A 16,680-nucleotide genomic window follows, 5' to 3' on the forward strand; every position below is an offset into this window, starting at 1 on the left:
CAAATAGATGGGGAAACAATGGAAGCAGTAAGAGACTTTATTTTTTTGGGCTCCAAAATCACTGCAAATGGTGACTGCAGCCATGAAATTAAAAGACACTTGCTCCTTGGAAGAAAAGTTATGACCAATCTAGGCAGCATATTAAAAAGCGGAGACATTACTTTTCCAACAAAGGTCATCTAGTCAAAGCTATGGTTTTTCCAGTAGTCATGTATGGATGTGAGTGTTGGACTATAAAGAAAGCTGAGCGCCAAAGAATTGATGCTTTTGAACTGTGGTGCTGGAGAAGATTCTTGAGAGTCCCTTGGACTGCAAGGAGATCCAACAGTCCATCCTAAAGGAGATCAGTCCTGAATATTCATTGGAAGGACTGATTCTGAAGCTGAAACCCTAATACTTTGGCCACCTGATGCGAAGAACCGATTCATTGGTAAAGACCCTGGTGCTGGGAAAGATTGAAGGCAGGAGGAGTAGGGGACACAGGATGAGATGGTTGAGTGGCATCCCCGACTTGATGGACTGGAGTTTGAATAGGCTCTGGGAGTTGGTGATGGACAGGGAAGCCCGGGTGCTGTACTGACTTGTGTCCATTGAGCCGGTGATGCCATCCACAACTGCCTTATCCTCTATCACCCCTTTCTCTTGCCCTCGATCTTTCCCAGCAGAAGGGTCATTTCCATTGAGCTCCATAAGAAAGCTCTAAATTTTGATTTAGATACTTATTCAACTACACCTGCTAAATAACAGTTGGAATTTTAACTGTTAAATTATTTAAGTGTAACAGCCCTGCCTGAGTTTTTAGCTAGTTTGAATCCTGTACAGCAGGCTGAAGCCCCCGCAGCCCTGAGCCAGGCAGCACATAAGCATCTGTTGGCTGATGGCTCTCCTGATTGTTAGGGTGACTGAATACTAACAATAACACCCTCCAGGTGTGGTTCCTAGAAGGGCCACCCTCATCCCTTTCCTTTCCTGGAATCTACACCTTGCAACAATGACCCTTAATTATATTTTTAATTTTTTATGACTCTAAATGTAGCGGTGGTGATTGGTTTGCTCATTCAGTTGTGTCTGACTCTTGCAACCCCATAGACTGTAGCCCATCAGGCTCCTCTGTCCATCAAATTTCCCAGGCAAGCATACTGGAGCGGTAACCATTTCCTTCTCCAGGGGATCTTCCCAACCCAGGGATTGAGCAGTGCAGGTCTCCTGCATTGCAGGCAGATTCTTTACCAACTGAGCCCAGGGAAGCCTGATAAATGCAGTGGTTGGGGATTATTATAGAAAGTGGGAAAATACAGACAAGCCAGAAAAAAAAAATACTTAAAACACCATGTTATGATTAAGGAGACCAGTTACAACTATTAACATTGTGGTATATAACCTTTTCCTATTGCATAATTCAGTAAACACTCTCAACTTTGAGATGAAGTTTCTTGTTTTATGTACCTGATCCACTTCATTTCAGGCACATGGGCATTCCTGAACTCATTCTGAACTAGGTGGGTTAGCTTCATTCCTGAACTCTTTATTGAATGAGGTGGGTTATCGTAAGATAAACATCAGTAACAATGGAGAATGTCCTAAAAGTTCCTATACTGTCATCAGTAAGTTTAATTGGGTTGTTGGTATACATGTGTAAGTGACAGCTGGAACCAATTCAACTCAACGCAGTTTTGAGGATTTATTGAGAATGAGTAAAATATACCTTATTATATACTAGGGTAGATTTAAGGAATCTTATTAAGAAAGAATCTTACTCATTTGCGCTCAACCCCTTAGCAGGTGCTTGAAAGCCATCTGGTCATAAAGAGTACTATGATCATGCATCCTCATTTTCTTATGACAGTCCCTGTTTGTACCTATTAGCCCAGAGTAATTACTAACCCGCTTTCATTCTCACGTGTCCAGATTGGATCAGTTACATAGCAACCCTATTGGTAAGTGACTTGTTTAAGCACTGCTAGGATTTGGAAATTCACCTAGGTAGTTGTTGGAGCTGATCTGAAAGCTCTTTGGTGAATCCTGACTTTCATTTTTAATACCTAAGTGGATCTTTAAAGTCTCAAAGCAGAAGTCTTCTTTTATCTAACAGGTAATAAAACTAGGACAAGATTACCCTTCATATGTCCCATGAATGCAAGAAGGGTCATTGGAGGATTTCAGGGAGTTATTTAGTGATGCCATCAATCTTTGAAGTAAGGCTGCAGTAGATAGCAGGTAACCTGTTACAAGCCATTTGCTCTGAGTCTTTCATGTGATCCTGAGGCTAAAGTGTAGCTGGATTAGGAGTCAGAACATTTTCACTCTGACTGCAGCCAATTCTAAATATGCTCTTTATAATCTGTTTATGTCACTTTTCTAACCACAGTTTCTTCATTCATAAAGTGGAAGTAGCTTTTGCGGTGGTTGTGAACTCAAAGGAGATACTAGATATGAAATTAATGCAAAGGATTGTTATTTCAAAATGGAGTGGGAAATCTCATAGGGATTTCTTCTGGTTCAAAGAATAGTTTCTTTTTTTTAAGTTTTTTTTTTTTTTAAGTCTACTCTCTAGAAAGTCAGTATTTTACAAGATTAAAAAAAAAAATCTGTAAATAATAGTGCAAAACAGACTTTGTTAAATAATAAGCCAAAATTCAAAGTAATATGGTGATGTAGAGGAGGAAAAGACTGTTTCTTGTTTGAATGAGGAAGTGGCGATCAAATTCAGCCAATCCTATTCAACTTTCAGTTATTTGGCTTGGGCTTCGGGTGGATTGCTGGCATTAGCAAATAGGAAAGCAAGTGTCCTTACTATGGTGATCACATGCTTAAACCTTTCAGCCAATGGTTGTTAGGTACATCCGCTTAGGATAATTACCATCAAACTAAAATTGTTGTTTTTGGTAGAAGTAACTTGGCATTCAGATAGGTAATTCTAAGCTATACTCAAGAATCACAAAGTGACTAGTTAATCCCCAAAGCAGTCCCACTGTGTGCAGGGCCTGCATAAAAGTTAGTGTCCTGCTTTTCTTGTGTTACAGCTCCTTTAAGGTAGAACCAGATGGTCAGTAATTCCCACCCTCAGAATTGGCTAGGTCAGGGTCATCTCTTCTGTGCTTTTAGGGCCAAATGCTGAGCCTTTAATTAAATACTTCAAGCAGTCGAACTGATCTGAGGCTGATTTTGGAAAAAGTCTTAGTCCAACTTAATGCGTATACCCCACTTCTATGTTAAGTGTACTGTCTTTAGATGCACCAAGGTTACTAGTCAAGTTTGTTAATTAAAAAACAAAAATCAGAACTGCTTTCTCACCTCTGTGTTTTTTTTTAAGCATGTGAGTCTCCTTTTGACAGTTTCACCTTTTCAGGCATCAGACACTGAACAGCTGTCTCAAATGCATATTGTCTGCTGTGTGTTTGAGCTCATGAATATTTAAGCAGAATTACCTAAGAGAGAAATAATCATTGGCTCCTATGAATTCCTCATTCAGTGACGCTGACCTGTGTTGTATTAGGTCCTGGAAAGAAAGTCTCCTAAGAGGTTGACTTGCTAGAGAGGAGTTCACATCTCAGTATAGAGGCACCCAGATAACATCTTGAGATCACTCTGCTCTTCTAGGTCTCTGAAAGATTGGCCTGAACCCTTGTTTCATAAATACCCTTTATAATATTACTATAAATTCCCAAGGGTTTGTGTTCTTGAAGCCACCTCTGACTTGGACTTTATGTCTTAACTTTGGATTCTTATTTTTCAGTCCCTTACTTTTTGAAATGTCCTTTTTGTCCTTGATTTAACCACTCTCAAAGCTACCAGGACCATTACAATGGTTTGTGGGTCACTGGGGAGAGGTTAGTAAGCATATCACATACCAAATCACTTCAATGAGCATTTCAGACCTTCTGTGGGGTCCTTTTAGCAACATTGCCACTTGGTAGTGTCTCTCTCAATCCTGACCTCTTCCCACTGGCTAGCTTCTCTCTCTCGCTTTTTTTTTTTTTTTAACTTATTTATTTGATTGCTCTGGGTCTTAGTTGCAACACCTGGGATCTTAGGTATTCATTGCGGCATACAGAATCTTTGGTTGCAGCAAGTGGGATCTATTTCCCTAGCCAGGGATTGAACCTGTACCCCTTGCATTGGGAATGCGGCATCTTAGCCACTAGACCACCAGGCAAGTCCTGTCTCCTCTTTCTGTCTCTTGTGTCATTATACCCTTTCTTCCCACATTAGATTTAATCCTTTCACTACCTTATGAAATACATCTGAAATCTGACTAATGTAAACCACCACCATCTCACACCTAAATTTTTACAGTAGCTTTGTCACTGCTCCCCCAGACCACTGTGAATACAGCAATCAGAATATAATCCTTTAAAAGTGTAATGTAGATCCTGTCACTCCTCACAGCCCTTCTGTGGTTTTCTCTCACTTCACAAAATCCCAGGCTTCCACCAGGCCTTCCAGCTCTATAAGAAAATCACTCTAATATCTTATCTACTGCTTTCACCCCAGCAGGCTGGTTTCCGATTTTCTTTAAACACGTGGGACACACTTCTGCCTCAGGGCCTTTGCACTAGTCAGCTCTGCTTGGGATTGCTATTTCACCAGTATCTTTTACCATTCAGATCTATTTTCTAATGTCATTTTTCTTCAGTTAGGACATTTTCTAATCTCCTTCCTTATTTTCATCATAGCATTTATCATTATACCAGATAATTTACTTGTTTCTTTATCTTCTCTCCAGATCACTGGTGGGAAAGCCATAGTATGTGTCAGAATCAGCTGGAGTGCATGTCAAAGCACATATTCCTAGGCTTCACGCCCAGAGTTTCTAATTCAAGGATTGGGACTGAAGCTTGAGAATTTGCATTTCCAGCGAGTTCTCAGTAACACAGATACTGTTGACTTGTGAATCACACTTTGAGAATCAATGCAGGAGAGCTACTTGGTCCAGTAGAGTGGTTACTCATCACATGTTTGTTTATTTTATTTTATTTTATTTTTATTAGTTGGAGCCTAATTACTTTACATCATTGCAGTGTTTTTTGTCATACATTGAAATGAATTAGCCATGGATTTACATGTATTCCCCATCCCGGTGCCCCCTCCCACCTTCCACTCCACCCGATCCCTTTGGGTCTTCCCAGTGCACCAGGCCTGAGCACTTGTCTCATGCACCCAACTTGGGTTGGTGATCTGTTTCACCCTAGATAATATACATGTTTCGATGCTGTTCTCTTGAAACATCCCACCCTCGCCTTCTCCCAGAGTCCACAAGTCTGTTCTATACATCTGAGTCTCTTTTTCTGTTTTGCATATAGGGTTATCTTTACCATCTTTCTAAATTCCATATATATGTGTTAGTATACTGTAATGGTCTTTATCTTTCTGGCTTACTTCGCTCTGTATAATGAGCTCCAGTTTCATCCATCTCATTAGAACTGACTCAAATGAATTCTTTTTAATGGCTGAGTAATACTCCATGGTGTATATGTACCACAGCTTCCTCATCCATTCATCTGCTGATGGACATCTAGGTTGCTTCCATGTCCTGGCTATTATAAACAGTGCTGCGATGAACATTGGGGTGCACGTGTCTCTTTCAGATCTGGTTTCCTAGGTGTGTATGCCCAGAAGTGGGATTGCTGGGTCATATGGCAGTTCTATTTCCAGCTTTTTAAGAAATCTCCACACTGTTTTCCATAGTGGCTGTACTAATTTGCATTCCCACCAACAGTGTAAGAGGGTTCCCTTTTCTCCACACCCTCTCCAGCATTTATTGCTTGTAGACTTTTGGATAGCAGCCATCCTGACTGGCGTATAATGGTACTTCATTGTGGTTTTGATTTGCATTTTTCTGATAATGAGTGATGTTGAGCATCTTTTCATGTGTTTTTTAGCCATCTGTATGTCTTCCTTGGAGAAATGTCTGTTTAGTTCTTTGGCCCATGTCTGTTTGGTTCTTTGGCCCATTTTTTGATTGGGTCATTTATTTTTCTGGAGTTGAGCTGGAGGAGTTGCTTGTATATTTTTGAGATTAATCCTTTATCTGTTGCTTCGTTTGCTATTATTTTCTCCCAATCTGAGGGCTGTCTTTTCACCTTGCTTATAGTTTCCTTTGTTGTGCAAAAGCTTTTAAGTTTCATTAGGTCCCATTTGTTTATTTTTGCTTTTATTTCTAAAATTCTGGGATGTGGATCATAGAGGATCCTACTGTGATTTATGTCGGAGAGTGTTTTGCCTATGTTCTCCTCTAGGAGTTTGATAGTTTCTGGTCTTACATTTAGATCTTTAATCCATTTTGAGTTTATTTTTGTGTATGGTGTTAGAAAGTGTTCTAGTTTCATTCTTTTACAGGTGGTTGACCAGTTTTCCCAGCACCACTTGTTAAAGAGGTTGTCTTTTTTCCATTGTATATCCTTGCCTCCTTTTTCGAAGATAAGGTGACCATAGGTTCGTGGATTTATCTCTGGGCTTTCTATTCTGTTCCATTGATCTATATTTCTGTCTTTGTGCCAGTACCATACTGTCTTGATGACTGTGGCTTTGTAGTATAGTCTGAAGTCAGGCAGGTTGATTCCTCCAGTTCCATTCTTCTTTCTCAGGATTACTTTGGCTATTCAAGGTTTTTTGTATTTCCATACAAATTGTGAAATTATTTGTTCTAGTTCTGTGAAAAATACCGTTGGTAGTTTGATAGGGATTGCATTGAATCTATAGATTGCTTTGGGTAGTATAGCCATTTTGACAATATTGATTCTTCCAATCCATGAACACGGTATATTTCTCCATCTATTTGTGTCCTCTTTGATTTCTTTCATCAGTGTTTTATAGTTTTCTATGTATAGGTCTTTTGTTTCTTCAGGTAGATATACTCCTAAGTATTTTATTCTTTTTGTTGCAGTGGTGAATGGTATTGTTTCCTTAATTTCTCTTTCTGTTTTCTCATTGTTAGTGTATAGGAATGCAAGAGATTTCTGTGTGTTAATTTTATATCCTGCAACTTTACTGTATTCGTTGATTAGCTCTAGTATTATTCAACATCCATTTATGATTAAAACTCTCCAGAAAGCAGGAATAGAAGGAACATACCTCAACATAATAAAAGCTATATATGACAAATCCACAGCAAGCATCACCCTCAATGGTGAAAAATTGAAAGCATTTCCCCTGAAATCAGGAACAAGACAGGGGTGCCCACTCTCACCACTACTATTCAACATAGTTTTGGAAGTTTTAGCCACAGCAATCAGGGCAGAAAAAGAAGTAAAAGGAATCCAGATAGGAAAAGAAGAAGTGAAACTCTCTCTGTTTGCAGATGACATGATCCTCTACATAGAAAACCCTAAAGACTCTACCACATGTTTGTTTAAACTATTCATATTGAATTTAAGTGGAATGAAAAATTCAATTCGTTAGTCCTCTAGCTTAGTGTATTTCAAATGCTCAACAGCCACATGCAGTGAGAGGCCCCTATATTGGGCAAGACAGATACAGGACATTTCCATCACTGCAGAAAGTTCTATTGGACAGTCCTGCTCTAGAACACGAACGACATGAAGATGGATTTCTTTTCTGCTTTTCCCTCCAGAATTATATTCTCATATTTATACAGTGGTCTGCCTAGGCTTACTTTAGTGTTAGGAATAAGGTAGATGGATAGTTTTGTTTTTTTTTTTAATCTGATTTGCTTCCCTGGCGGCTCAGATGATAAAGAATCTGCTTGTAATGCGGGAGACCAGGCTTGATCCCTGGGTCCAGAATATCCCCTGGAGAAGGGAATGGCTACCCACTCCATTATTTTTGCCTGGAGAGTTCCAGGGACAGAGGTGCCTAATGGGCTACAATCCATGGTGTTGCAAAGAGTTGAACACGACTGAGCAAGTTTGTTGAAAATTAAATTCTGTGCCCAGAAATTTGAAATATCATTATCATAGGCAGTATCAAATCCCTGTGTATTTTTGTCTGTTACAGAACTTACTGATCTTTTGCTTTTATCTGCCTGCAAATATTTCCTAGAGAGAACTGGCCTCTGGAATTATTAAGTAAAAGTTGAAACTGTAATTATAGAATGAGAGAATAAGATCATAAAGATGATCTGTAACTTTTATTTGCTTTTCCAAGAGTTGTTTATTAGAAAATATTTAGGTAGTGAATTAAAAGGTTCTAGTCACCATGCAACTTTTTTGCTGTGTAATCTGGTATAGTATGCAAATTATAGGTGACTACTTTGACTAAAGGAATAAGCTGTAATTATTATATTCTTGGCCCATTCTCCATCACCTTTATTAAATTAGAAATTTGCATATCACAGATAAAAATACAATAATTCATTAAGGCATATCAGAAGAGTTAGAGTGTCAAATTGTTCTTTAAAAAGTTTTTAAAGTATCTTTTTCCTTAAAAGATAAAAAATGGTAGCATAAACATAAGAGATTAACAAAACAAAAACAAAACTTTATACTAATCACTGTTTTTGTCTTGTTAATGTTTAGTGTATATTTCTGGCAGAGATTCTAAAAAGACTGTACATTAAACAAGTAAAAGATGTATGAAGTATAAAGTTTAGAGTTTTTATATGTATTAACTGGCACAATTATATATATAGAAAAAGGGAAATATAATCTGAACATAACACCATTTACTCGTAGTCCACGGTGGACGTGTCTCCATTGAGTTGGCACTGAAAATTCTCTCCCCTTCCAGCTTATATGTATAAGGATTTATAATTTATTGTAATTTATAATTATTTTGTATAAATATTTTGTATTTATAATTATATTGTATTTATTTAGACATTACCTAACCCTTCTTAACTTTATTTACTATCAGGGAAAGAAGTACCATTTCTAAATCTAGAATTGGTATTTAGCATCAAATTGCTATCATAGAGCACTGTTACCAAAAAATGAACTTCAGCAGTACTATTATGCTAGTCTTTCTCTGGATGAAATTGAGTGTGTACTATCCAAAGCCAAAATTTGGGCAATTATAGAAAATTTATGTATGAATGTACTAGGTAGCTCAAGAGAAGGAAATGAAACTCCTAAATATTACTGTGCAAATGTTTACTAAAGACATAGGAAACATATTTGGGGACTGAAACATACTACAGAGGACTATTTTTTTTTTTTTAATTGAGGGACTTATTTTTTATTGATTCATTTTTCTTGGCATATATATAATGGGTACAACTAATATCTGGGAGAGAGAAGGGAAGTGAGTGCACCATTATGAAAAATGCCTCTTTATCCCATAACAAGTGGAATGGCATAAGAATGGGCAACGACCTCAGAAGCTGAGGGTGGGGTAGGGAGCTGAACCCAGGGGATGGTTTGAAAATCTGTATAAAGTATTTGACCTCAGGACCTCGGAATGTCAGACAGCTAATTCTTCCCCAGCAGGATACTTCCTCTCTGGAAACATTGAACCAGAGAGGCTACAGACCTGGGAATTCCACCTAGGAGACTGAGGGTGGGTGCATAAGGGAACATGTGTACTAAATTAAAAATAGCATAGTGGACAGTGAGGTTTTTAGTCTCATTTCCCTGTCAAGTTTCTATAAGACTGATAGCTGTTCATAATCTAAGCAAGAAATTGGAGAATTATCTTTTATTGACATTTATATTTACCATTGGGAGGGAGAAAAAAAGCTGGCCACTTGATTACCCTTAAGTGAAGCCCATCAACCTGTAAACCTCAGTTCACAAAAATAAGACTTTTAGACAGTATTTTATTGCCTCAGTCTTGAGTATGAGCTAACAGCTTAGGACCTCCAGACATTTGCAGAAAGCACATAATACAAAAGAATTTTTGGTATGCTTTCCTCAAATGCTGACAATTAAGAAAGAGTTTGAGACCACACAATTCTGTTTATTTTTCTTGGTGTATGTATAATGGGTACAACTTGTATGTGGGAGAGAGAAGGGAGATGAAGTGAATGAAAACAAGTCTGTGTCAGCAGTTGGAATCTGTGGAAAGGGAAGCAAAAAGTTAAGTGTCTCTGAATCTCAAGTTGAATTAGCAATTCCATATAGAAATAGGTTCTGTATTACTCTTAGTGTTCAACACTTAATCACTGTTTGAAATTTTATCATACATTTACTTGGTTATTTTTTCACTGTCTAGCACAAGAGTCCCTAAACTTTTTCTGTCAAGAGCCAATTAGTAAAAAAGTATTAGGTTTTGCGGGCCCTACAGTCAGTCAAATCTACTCAAATCTGTCATTATAACACAAAAGTAGCCCTAGATATTATATAAACAAATGAGCTTGGCTGTGTGCCAATAAGCTTTTATTTACAAAAAAAAGACTGTGGACCCACTTTGACCTGCAGACTGTAGCTTGCTGACACTTAGTCTAGTCCATCTAGTGGTGTTTTGGGTATATGAGAGAAGGTATGCCATAAAGTTGTACCCTGTCACCAGTGCCTAGGGATATTAAATGCTGTTATGACCAACCTAGACAGCATATTAAAAAGCAGAGACATTACTTTGCCAACAAAGGTCCGTCTAGTCAAGGCTATGGTTTTTCCAGTGGTCATGTATGGATGTGAGAGTTGGACTGTGAAGAAAGCTGAGTGCCGAATAATTGATGCTTTTGAACTATGGTGTTGGAGAAGACTCTTGAGAGTCCCTTGGACTGCAAGGAAATCCAACCAGTCCATCCTAAAGGAGATCAGTCCTGGGTGTTCATTGGAAGGACTGATGTTGAAGCTGAAACTCCAATACTTTGGCTACCTGATGCGAAGAGCTGACTCATTTGAAAAGACCCTGATGCTGGGAGGGATTGAGGGCAGGAGGAGAAGGGGACGACAGAGGATGAGATGGTTGGAGGGCATCATTGACTCGATCTACATGGGTTTGGGTGGACTCCGGGAGTTAGTGATGGACAGGGAGGCCTCGTGTGCTGCGGTTCATGGGGTCGCAAAGAGTCGGACACAACTGAACAACTGAACTGAACTGAATGAATTAAGAAGTCTGTATGATACTTTTCGTTAGGATTTTGTGGGCTTCCTCATATAGATTCTATGCTTTCCAAAGACCAAAAGTGACAATACTGTGTTCTTATCAGAACCAATTTCTAAGCTAAAGATTGCTCATATTCCAGATGACATTGTAAAGGAGCATCTGCTAAGTTAAGTGACTGCTTTTGGGTAAAGATCTTTTCCTTCTCCTGAAATCTATGATATGAAGACAATTTGGCAGATAAAATATACAGAATTTTTAAACCAACACAAGGATCCAAGTTTTCTTGAATGCTACTTAGAATTTTTAAACTATTATAATTTTGTCTGCCTAGATATAATATCTTGTAGTTAGCTTTTTACGCAGCTTTCACAGAATTCTGTAGGCTTGTTTTATCTGCTGAAGATAAGCAAAAAAAGGAAAGTTAGTCACACAGTTGTGTCTGACTCTTTGTGATCCCATGGACTATAGCCTGGCAGGTCCTCTGTCCATGGAATTCTCCCGGCAAGAGTACTGGAGTGGGTTGCCATTCCCCAGAGGCCCTAGAAAAAAATACTTGAAACAATAAATTGAACAGGTAATGAAACTGTTCCATGATCAGCACTACTCTTGTTTTACAGTAAACCTATGATGGACTTGTTGATTTTCCTCTGTGCACAATATCACTTAAATCCATCAAGTCACACAATTGATCTGCTCTCAGCTGAAAAGAACCCCATTAAATTTAAGCCAAACACACCAATAGGAATGTTGGAGGTGGAGAAAGTAATTTTAAAGCCAAAAATTCTGGATAAGAAAAAACCTACACCTTTAATACCAGAGGTAAGATTTTCATAGTAGATTTTGACATAATACTAAGTTAATTTTTAAAATCATTCTTTGCAGCTCAGTGTAAATGAAATAAAAATTTGCCTTTCCTGGTCTAATTCGATGTAAGTATGGCTATCTGTTTTCCTGGACCTTTTTGCTTAGGATTCACTTGGTTGTTTATCCTTGAATTAACTAGGATTTGGGGAATACTTTAGATTTTAGATGTGATCTTTTTGACAGTATCAGAATCTGACAATTATGGAAGACCTATACTTTGAGCTACTCTTTTTACATTTTTTTAAAAAGGCTTTAGAATTCTTTAATACAAATTCCTCTAAGAATTTAAAATAATTTTTTTTGACCTCTTTGTACTTGGTGAGTGGTGGTTGTAACTTTTTAACTTATGAATTATTGTTAATTTAAGCTGCGCGATGGCTCGGTTTTCTGTAAGGTATGAATTTTAAGCAAAAATTTTTTACCACAGTGATAATATCATCAGTTCTCCTTTATAAAATTGTTCTGTTTCTGTAGCAAAGGGGGTGGTAGAAGTAAGGGGTTTCCAGAAATACTCTTTCATTAGGAACAACATAAACCATATTTTTTAACATAAACCATTTTTAACTGTAAAAAATACATAAAGGTTTATTTATTAGTTCATTTACACCTGACTTAAGTACATACACTCTCATATTTTCTTCATATTTTTATGACAAGTTTTTTTTTTTAACAAAAAAGTTACTTTTTTTGGACAATACTAAAAATTCTTTGCTTTCTACAACATTTGATTCAATATTAAATATTAATTAGGATATTGGGCTATTTTCGATAAAGATATGGATACTATTTATCTAAATGGAAATTGTATTATTTATGCTGTAGCATCGGACTACATGTAGTATCTTAGGAATATATGTTAAACTTTAAAGAGCTGCAATCTCTAAGTTTCACTTAATGTGGTCATGTTTCTAAATCATTTACATACAAAAGTTAATTCAATTGCATTAAAATACGTAGGTGCTTATAATCTTCTTGGTAACTTTGAGTTAGCAGTATTAAATATCTAAATGAGGACTATTATACTATTCTTTACTAATATATTGAAATTAACCAAAGTAATAATAATAGTAGTGACAACAACAATAGTTAGTTACAACTGCTAATGTTTATGTGTTGATAATTTACAATATGCCAGTGTGTTAAGCTCTTCATATGGATTAACTCACTTATCTCAAATAGAAGCTCAAAAATGTTAGTCTTAATTAAAATATCCCATTTTTTCCATTGAGACAACTGACAAACCATTAGAAAGATAAATATTTCTCAACTAAAAAAAAAGATTAAAACATTTATAATTCTATTATGTATGCTAATTTTAAAGTAAATATTTGCAGGAATAAAGCAAAAACACCTGTAGGACTAGATAAGAGGCTTTTATGTTTTGTTTTGGATTTAAATCTACTTAATACTTTATAAGATTTATGAATTTAATCTAGATTACTTAATAAGCAAACTTTTTCCAAGAATCTGGTTTGGATTTCATTAATCAAAATAAAAATTTTACCACAAAGTAGAAAAATACTGTATATTGCATTTGTTCCAATACATAATTTTCCATAGATTATCTCATTGTTCTAGACATCACTGTAGAAAATTTGTCAGTAAACTATGGTAATTTCATATTATGCAATGTGAGGGTGCTAGAGATATAGGAATAGAACCTGGGGCTTAGTATGAGACAGAAATTTATGACATTTTAGTGCTACAAAGACTATTCTAGAAAATGCCTCCAATCTTCTCCAGATCTCAGGATGGATACTCAGGACACTCACTTCCACCAGAAATACTATAAGTTAAAACTAAGGTCACACGACTTGTATATCATCATGTTATTCACTTTAATTCTTAATGTTACCTATATTATTGAACTTGGCTATGGAAGAAGGATTCTTACACAATAAAATGAAGGTTCTTATTATCTTGAAAAAAACCCAGTAAATTATGGTTTAACTCTGGCTTTAATCTGTGTTTCAGAAAACTGTGAGAGTAGTGATCAATTTTAAGAAAACACAGAAGACAATAGTGAGAGTTAACCCACATGCACCACTTCAAGAACTTAACGCCATTATATGCAGCAAATGTGAGTTTGATCCATTACACACACAGTTATTGAAGGACTATCAGTCTCAGGAGCCCCTCGACTTGACAAAATCTCTTAATGAACTGGGACTGAGAGAATTATATGCCATCGATGTCAGCAAAGGTAAGTAAGACTTTTCATGTTGTTTATTTGACATGATGTGCATATCTGTGCATGTTTTGTGTTTATGTATAACTATTCTCAAATTCATAATGAATCCTATAGTAAAGTCAGTACATGTCATTGGAAATAAAAAGAGAAAACTAAATATATAAAATTTAACTTGAGTTCAGTTATTAAAATTGAAATAAAAATTTGTCTTTCTTAGCTGTGATTTACATTTTACACTTTTCCATCTACCTTTGAATATTTAGGGCATCCCTGGTAGCTCAGCTGGTAAAAAATCTGCCTGCAGTGCAGGAGACTCTGGTTTGATTCCTGGGTCAGGAAGGAATAGGCTACCCCACTCCTGTATTCATGGGCTTCCCTGGTGGCTCAGGCGGTAAAAAATCCGACTGTGCTGCGGAGACTCATGATGGTTTTGTCTGAGTCTTAATTTTCTTTCGAATTTGGGAGTATGTTGACAAATATTTTTCTAAGTTCAGCACCCAAAATCAATTAGCTTATAAGATGAGTCAGCCTAGTTACAAAAATCTTCAAAATAGGAATAACTTGGAGTATAAATCTATAGAAATAATGTATTAAAACTTGGAGATTTTAGATAATGTTGGTTTCTGTGATATCTAATAGATAAATGCAAGTTTATTTATTCAACAGAAATCTGTTTTATTAGGAGTAATGAAAGCTTTGTGAAGAATGATTACTTACATCTTCTCTGTGTAGAGAAGTTCAACTTTATCTTGAGATTGTGGCTTTAAATAATTCATAGACAAATGTTTCAACTCAGTGATGTTTTATACTTGAACAGACATTATCTTTACAGCCAATTTACCCTCTTTTACTCCCTCCTTCTGTAGCCACTTCTATTACTGCCTTCAATAAGTCATCTTTACAAGGTAAGATATATGAATCTGTAGAAAGATTATAATATGAAATCTGTTTCAATTGGGTAAATTATAAAAACTGCTAACAGGACTTTTCTGGTGGCTTAGATGGTAAAGAGTCTGGAGACCCAGGTACGATCCCTGGGTTGGAAAGATCTCCTGGAGAAGGGAGTGGCTACCCAAGCCAGTACCCTTCCCTGGAGAATTCCATGGACAGAGGAGCCTAGCGGACTATAGTCCACAGGTTTGCAAAGAGTTGGACATGACTGAGTGACTAACACTAACTAACTAAGCTGATAATATTACCTATTTTCTGAACACTACTAATATGTACATTCTGTAAGAGATTTTAATTCAGAAAATCTTTGGGGTTTATTTCTGAAAAATAGTTTATAAGCTCCCACCTTGATTTCTGAATTTAATATAATAATTACATTTCAATAACTATTTGAAAATTAATATCACATTAAGAATGAGAAAAACATATCCTTGACTCTCAGACAAGAAAAAGTGATTTTGCTAGGGCCTTTATTGGGTACATACACTGAAAGCTTGATGGTTCCAAGAAGGGTCCCAAATTATTTCTTTTGAAATAGTTATTCAGAATATTAAGGATATATTCACTACAGGAAATGTTTGCAAATTTAAATTGCTTGTGAATATTTTGTAATAATATGGAAAGTGCTTATGCTAAAATCAGCTTTTAAAGCTCTTTAATGTTTAATATAGTATATTAAAAAACTTTTATATGAAATTTCTGAAAAGGAATATATAAAAATTTTAAGTGTGGATACCTTTGGGTGGTAGGGCTATGAGTGACTTTTTTCATCCTTCTCTTTTTTTATATTATAGAATTTTATAATGGAAATATAATACTTTCATGGCAGAAAACTTTATTAAAAATTAGCCAATAATAATAAAGTCTGGAAATCTTTTCCCCATTAAAAAAGAATAGGTTCAGATAATTGATTACTGTAATAATTACCCCTTACTAAAAAAACTTAATACACATTTAGTGTTATTACTGAAATCTTCTTTCTTCACCATTTAGAATTTTTTCATAACACAATGAACCTCTCAATTCCAAGAATTAAGCCCACATGAGTAATAGTGTACTTATTTATTTCTAGTGGCTATCATGAAAACTAGACTAATCAAAGGAGTTGAAAATTCTTATGATTGTAAAGTGTATACTGGCTAATAATCAGAAGATAGGCATGTTGATCCTGATATTACCTTAGCTACTAAGCTCATCTGGCAAGCTGATCAGGCAAATGACTTTATTTGCCTGGATCTCACCTCCCACTTTTATGATAATCAAGAGAAAAAATTGTTCCCTTGATTCTTTCCAGCAACAGCATTCTGTTATTTGTACATGGCTTTCACTCCTAACTTTGCCACTCTCTACATACATAACCCAAAGCAAATTCCATAACCTTGTTGGCCTCATTTTGAAGCTGTTGAATGTGCAGATTTAATATCCCCTCTGGCCGAAAAAGTATGTGGTTTATGCAGAGTATTAAATGTTGTGAACATAATCTTAAGAGATTGTAACAGGAAAATGTAAAAAGCTCCTTTTACAGTGTCAGAATCTATAAGGTCAATCCAAATGTAGTAAATGCTTCTGCCTCCTTACTTTGTCTGATATGATCAGAAGGCTTAGAACTTTGTGCGCAATTATTTACAGCCTCTCTTTGAGAAACAGTAAACTAACAGTATTTGAGTTGCTTTTCTAAGTTAGCTCAAGTCATTGTTTGTCCTGGTGTTTGACTTGTAGTGATC

The 16,680-nt window shown here is 36.3% G+C and overlaps 1 protein-coding gene across 1 annotated transcript in view; it reads left to right on the forward strand.

Annotated features, from left to right (window-relative positions):
• The window catches only part of COBLL1 (cordon-bleu WH2 repeat protein like 1), a 168,664-nt gene that overhangs the window by 102,197 nt on the left and 49,787 nt on the right, over positions 1 to 16,680 (forward strand). Inside the window, exons 4-6 of the mRNA XM_070476123.1 lie at positions 11,568 to 11,769; positions 13,789 to 14,017; positions 14,872 to 14,910. Coding sequence (XP_070332224.1) covers positions 11,568 to 11,769; positions 13,789 to 14,017; positions 14,872 to 14,910 — 470 coding nt within the window. The remainder of the gene's footprint in view (positions 1 to 11,567; positions 11,770 to 13,788; positions 14,018 to 14,871; positions 14,911 to 16,680) is intronic.

This window comes from Odocoileus virginianus, chromosome 13 (assembly GCF_023699985.2).
Source record: "Odocoileus virginianus isolate 20LAN1187 ecotype Illinois chromosome 13, Ovbor_1.2, whole genome shotgun sequence".
Lineage (NCBI taxonomy): Eukaryota > Metazoa > Chordata > Mammalia > Artiodactyla > Cervidae > Odocoileus > Odocoileus virginianus.